The sequence below is a fragment of the Phascolarctos cinereus genome, unplaced genomic scaffold (assembly GCF_003287225.1).
Source record: "Phascolarctos cinereus isolate Bilbo 61053 unplaced genomic scaffold, phaCin_HiC Scaffold_726;HRSCAF=1367, whole genome shotgun sequence".
Classification (NCBI taxonomy): domain Eukaryota; kingdom Metazoa; phylum Chordata; class Mammalia; order Diprotodontia; family Phascolarctidae; genus Phascolarctos; species Phascolarctos cinereus.
This window is the reverse complement of record NW_027556098.1, coordinates 427,654,043-427,660,442: the sequence shown is the minus strand read 5'-3', so window position 1 is coordinate 427,660,442 and position 6,400 is coordinate 427,654,043. Positions and strand designations below refer to the sequence as shown.

Sequence of the window (6,400 nt, the reverse complement as noted above, 5' to 3'; positions counted from 1 at the left end):
CATGCAGTGAGAGAACTGGAAGCAAAGTTAATGGCCAGCCAGTCCAATCCACCCCTGAAAGGAATCCTCACTATAGCATGCCTTAGATGCAATAAGCTAGCCCCTGCTTGGAGACCCTCCAAAGAGGAAGAGCCCACCACCTCTGGAGGTGGCCCATCCCTTTCTGGGACAGGATCTTTGCAACATTTCCCCACCCACCACCTCCCCCATTGCTCTCGGCAGAACTAATCAAATCCACAGGACAACCTTCAAATACCTGAACAGAGCTATCAGCTCTGCCTGGAGTCTTTTCTACTCTGGACTAAACATGCCCAGCTCACAGATTCATAAGCTCATAGGTCATAGAGTTGGTGAGGAAAGGGACCTGAATCAGAGGCCATGCATGTAGAATAGTCCAGCCATTTGGAATCCATTGAGTGGTAGTTATTCATGGCTGGATGTCAGCGGCCATGTAGTCCAACTGATATGGAACAGAAATCCTGACCCCACACAGGCATCTAGCCTTGGCTCGGAGATCTCCGTGGACAGGAAATCATCACCTCTCAAGGCAGCCTTTTTCACACTTAGTTCTTTACACAAAGCCCGAATCGGTCTCTTTGCAGCTTCTACCCTTTAACCTTAGTTTGACCTTCTGGGACAAAAGTAGTAAGAAGACCCCTGGAGGTGCTGTTAATCATTTTTTCCAGTCTTGAACAAAAGCAGAGATGGCATCTGTATCCGATCTGAAGGGGACAAGTCAGGAAGCACAACAGACATATGGTCAGATGGGAAAGAACCTTGGCAGGCTGGAGCATTGAACAAAACCTGCCAAAATGACATGGAATTGGAGTCAATGTCCAGTATTATCCTTGGGCTGGGGGAGGTAGGGTTAGGGTTAGAGCAGTTTGTGTGAAAAAGAGCTGGGGTTGGAGTGTCATTCAGTCAACAAACATTGATTAAGCACCTACTATGTGCCAGGCATTGTGCTAAGTATAAAAAGAAAGGCAAAAGACAGTCTCTGCTCACAGCTTAATGGTAAAGACAGCATGAAAGTAATTACGTACTAAAAAGCTGTAGATGGAGTGAGTTGGAGATAATGTCAGAGAGAGGGTGTTATAATTAAGGGGAATCAATAAAGTCCTCCAGAAGGAGTTCAGATTTTAGTTGGGACTTTAAAGGAAGCCAGGGAATTAGCCAGGAGGTAGAGATGAAGAGGGAGGCATTCCAGGCATGGGAAACAGTCATTGGTTCATGGAACAGCCAGGAGGCCAAAAAGTGTCATGGAATCGAGGATTATGTGGTTCAGAGTGAGGCATAGGAGGCAGGAGGGGGCCAGGTTATGAGGGGCTTTGAATGTCAAACAAAATATTTGTGTTTGCTCCTGGAGGCAATGGGGAACCACTGGAGTTTATTGACTAGGAGGTGACATGGTTGGACTTGAGCTTTGGTGGCTGAATGAAGAATGGATTGGAGAGAGGAGAGTCTTGAGGCAAGCAGAACCCATAGTCCAGGCATGAGGTGATGAGGCCAGGGGCAGTAGCAGAGGAGATAAGGGGGCATAGTTGGGAGATGTTGTGAAGGTGATAGGGACAGGCCTCAGCATCATACTAGATATGGAGAATGAGAGAGAGTGAGGAGGAGTCCAGGACAACTCCTAGGTTGAGAGGTTGGTAGTGTCCTTATATTAATAGAGAAGGTTGGAGACGAAGAGGATTTGGTGGGGAAGGGGAACTGAATAAACATTTATATGGCTCCTACTATGTGCCAGTCACTGTGCTAAGTGCCTTTTACAAATATTATCGAACTTGATCTTCACACAACCCTGGGAGGTAGGTGCTACTATGATTCCTCTTTTACAGTTGAGGAAACTGAGGCAGAGAGATTAAATGACTTGTCCAGGGTCACACAGCTAGTAAGTGTCTGGGGCTGGATTAGCACAGTGCCTGGCACATAGTAGGAGCTTAATGAACGGTTGCTTTCTTCCCTCAACCCCTTCCTCAAGGTCCACAGACAACAGCTACCAGAATCTCGACTAGGTGGTAGCTAAGGATCGAAACTCCCGTGACGGTGGTGGAGGGTGTAAGGAATGTTCTTATTCCCTCACCTCCCTCAGTGAGGAACCAGAGTCAGGGGAATGAATGAAAGTGCAACCACGGCGGGACAAGGTTAGACACGACTGAGCTCAAAGCCCGAAGATGGAGGGAGTGGGAAAGGAAAAGGTTCAAAGTTGAAAGCAAATTTGTTACCTATGGGGATGGAAGAGCTCGTTGGGGAGCGTGTGTAGCCTTAGAACGGAACCTTGGGGTGGTGATGGGGAGGAAGGGGAATAGGACTAAGGGATCCGGCAGCTGCCAGGAACGCCCCCTAACCTGTGCCCGAGGGGTGTGGTTCGCCTGGGGAGGCGGTGGGCCGCAGAGGCTGCCGGGCTGACCACTGGTGGGGAATGTCCCAGAGGGCGGCTGAGGAGCCTTCCAACGCCCCCCTTCGGGGACCCTGCGATACGAGACAGCTGGGTTTCGAACGCGGGTCTCTGGCCTCTCAGAGGCCAAGGAGAGCATCCAGTCAGGTTGCTACTACAGCGCTCCGTCACGACACCCTGGGAGCTAGACCTCGGTTTTCCTCCATGTAAACTGCGGGTGGGAGAGCCGAGGTTCGGTGATCTCTAAGCCCCTTCCAACTCTAAACGTCCTGATTCTTGGCGGGTCTCACTGCGGGCTCCATCCATTTCAATTTGCTCCCCTCAGCCTAGCCCGCCCCTCTCGTGCCAGCCCCTCTTCCGCCCCGAGCCCGGGCCCTTATGTCCCTTCCTCCCTAGGGACCCTGCCATGAGCCTGCGGCCAGAGGCCAACTGGACTGCACGCTTGCCGAGCAACTTCGTGATCTTGGGCTTCTCGGGCTGGCCCCGGGGGCTGCGCGTCTTGCTATTTGCGCTGGGGCTGCCCCTCTACGCGGCCACGCTGGCCGGCAACCTGGTGATCGTGGCTCTGGCGGCCGCGGACCGCACGCTGCACACGCCCATGTACTTCTTCCTGGCCTCACTATCCGCCGTGGAGGTGGCCTACACGCTCATTCTGACTCCCAGCACGCTGGCCGGCTTCCTGCTGCCCCCCGGGGGTCAGCCGGTGTCGGCTGCCACCTGCGCGGCCCAGATGGGCCTCTTCGTAGCCCTAGGCGGCGCCGAGTGCCTGCTGCTGGCCGCCATGGCCTTGGACCGCTACCTGGCCATCTGCCGCCCGTTGCGCTACCCGCAGCTGGTGACGCCCGCCCTGTGCTGGCGGCTGCTGGCAGCCTGCTGCGCCAGCGGGGCCGCCCTGGCCCTGGCCCTCACCACGGCCATCTTCCAGCTGCCCTTCTGCAGCGGCCTTCTGGTCAACCACGTCTTCTGCGACCTGCCCGCACTGCTGGAGCTGGCCTGCGGGGACAAGGCGCTCCAGGAGCGCGCGCTGCTGGCCGCCTGCCTCCTGCTGCTGGTGCTGCCCCTGGCGCTCATCCTGCTGTCCTACGCGCACGTGCTGGCCACCATTCTGGGCCCGGGGGCCGGGGCCGAGGGCCGCCGCAAGGCTCTGGGCACAGTGGCCTCGCACCTGACCGTGGCGGTGCTGCACTACGGCTCCGCCACGGCCATGTACGCGCGGCCACTCGAGGGCCGCTCGCTGGAGCAAGACAAGCTGGTCTCGCTCGTCTACATCTACCTGACGCCCCTGCTGTACCCGGCCATCTACACCCTGCGCAACCGGGACATGCAGGGGGCCCTGCGCCGGGCGCTGGCCAACCCGCACACGGCCAGCCTGGGCTGCCGGGCCTGAGGAGCAGGGATCTGGCTACCATCCGCCACCCCCACCCCGGGGCGGGGGACATGGGGAAGGCTTTAACAAAAGCCCCTGTCCTAAGGGGATGGGGCTCTGAGGGAGGCCGGCCCAGCGGCAATACAAGAGAGGAGCTCCGCTCTCACAGTCAGTCAATCAATAAACATTTATTAAGCTCCTACTATGTGCCAGGCACCATGCTAAGTGCTGGGGGGGGGGTACAAAGAATGGTAAAAGACAATCTCTATTTCCAAGGAGCTCCCAGTCTAATGGGGGCGACAAGAGGCAAATAATTATGTACAAACAAGCTGTGGAGGGATAGAAAGGGGATCATCAAGAAAGGGAAGGCACTGGCATCAAAAGTGATCTCATAAAAGGCTTCCCGTAGAAGGTGGGAGACGAGGAGGAAGAGCTTCCAGGTATAGAGAACAGCCAGAGAAAATGCCTGGAGGAGGCCAATGTCACTGGAAACAAGGAGACCTTGGGAGAGGGACCCTGAGGCTTTTACAAGGGGAGAGAGGGCAGGCCAGGAAGGGCTTTGAGCTACAAAACTACAGAAGATTCTATATTTGGTGCTGGGAGTGATGGGAAGCCACTGGAGATTATGAGGAGAGGAGGTGAAGATCCCTTCAATAGCTGAGTGGAAGATGTACTGGAGTGCAGAGAGCCTATGGCAGGAAGCCCAACCAGCAAATAGTCCAGGGAATGTGTCTCCCTCTCTCCTTGGAGCACGGGCTGGGAAGCTCTTCCAGAAGCCTCTTTCCAAAGAGGTGGCCTTAGACTTTGGGCTCTTGAGGCTGCAGGGGAGAGCATTGTCCTAGGAGACTTACCAGCTGAATGAGATGCTGCTGAGGCCCCTTCTGGCTTGGAGAGAGACTCAAGGCACTATCCTTCTCTGTTCTAATTACCATTTTCATTAAGGACTTGGATCAGTCAATCAGTCAAATGTTTATGAAGCACCTACTTTGTGCTAGGCACTGGGAATACAAATACTAAAATGAAAAACAGAGTCTGCCGTCCAGGACCTCACAATCTAATGAGAGAGACACCACACAAGAGGAACCTCGAAAGGAGGGGAGGGACAGAAGGAAGGTACCAGGTAGGGAAGTCTAGTCCAAGGGAGTGCAGCCAAGGGGGAAATGAGCCGCAGAGACAGGTATTATGCTCATCAAATTTAGCAGATGGCTAATACACTGGGTATATGACAGAGCCTAACTCCCCAAAGGTCCTAGCAGTCTAGAGCTTGGGACTATTTGAAAGCAGATGAAATTTGCACTCAGGTTCCAAAATGACTTCACAAGCACACAAATAAAACTCTAGAGCAATTTCACTAATGAGTATAGATGCAAAAACCCTAAATAAACCATTAGCCAGGAGACTATAGCAATATATCACAAAAATTATATGTCTGACCAAGTGAGATTCATGCCAGGAATGCAGGGTTGCCTCAATATAAGAAAAGATATTAACATAAGTGATTATATCAATAACAAAAGCAAAAAAAAAATCACATGATTATATCAATAGAGGCAGAAAAGGCTTTTGACAAAATACAACACTCATTCCTAAAAACACTGGAAAGCATAGGGATAAATGGATTTTTCCTTAAAATGATAAGAAACATCTACCTAAAGCCATCAGCAAGCATTATAGGTAATGTGGGGGTAAGCTAGAAGCCTTCCCAGTAATATCAGGAGTGAAACAAGGCTGCCAATATCACCAGTATTATTCAGTTTTGTACTGGAAATGCTAGCAATAACAGTAAGAGAAGAAAAAGAAATTAAAGGAATCAGAATGGGCAATGAAGAAATAGAACTATCCCTTTTTGCAGATGACATGATGGTATAGTTGGAAAATCCTAGAGATTTAACTAAAAAATTAGTAGAAATAACCAATAATTTTAGCAAAGTAGCAGGATAAAAAATAAATCCACCTAAAACATCAGCATTTCTATATAATGGCAACAATGCCCTGCAAGAAGAGATAGTAAAACATATTACTTAAAATAAGACATATTACTTAAAATAACTATAGACAATGTAAAATACTTAGGAGTATACCCGCCAAGACAAAACCGGGAACTATATGAATATAATCATAAAACACTTTTTATACAAATAAAGCCAAATTTAAATAATTAGAAAAATATTAATTGTTCATGGGTGGGCCAAGCCAATATAATAAAAAATGACGGTTCTATCTAATCTACTTATTCAGTGCCATCCCAATTAAACTATCAAAAAATTATTTTATTGAGCTAGAAAAAATAATAAAATTCATCTGGAAGAACAAAAGGCTAAGAATAACAAAGGAATTAGTGAAAAATGTAAATGAAGGCTTATCACTACCAGATCTTAAATTGTATTACAAGGCAGTAATTCTCTTTTTCTTTTTTTAGGCAATTGGGGTTAAGTGACTTGCCCAGGGTCACACAGCTAGTAAGTGTCAAGTGTTTGGTCTCATTCTGGATTTGAACTCAGGTCCTCCTGACTTCAGGGCCAGTGCTCTATCTACTGCAGATCTAGCTATCCCTAAGGCAGTAATTCTCAAATCTATCTGGTACTGGCTAAGAAATAAAATGGTGGATCAGTGGAATAGAATAGGTGTACAATACA

At 49.9% G+C, this 6,400-nt stretch overlaps 1 protein-coding gene across 1 annotated transcript; it reads left to right on the top strand.

Moving 5' to 3' along the window:
- The first annotated feature begins 2,804 nt into the window (after positions 1-2,804).
- On the top strand, positions 2,805-3,785 carry LOC110197841 (olfactory receptor 10AC1-like). Its single transcript, XM_020971881.1, has one exon. The coding sequence runs from the start codon at positions 2,805-2,807 to the stop codon at positions 3,783-3,785; it is 981 nt and encodes a 326-aa protein (XP_020827540.1).
- The last annotated feature ends 2,615 nt before the right edge of the window (positions 3,786-6,400 follow it).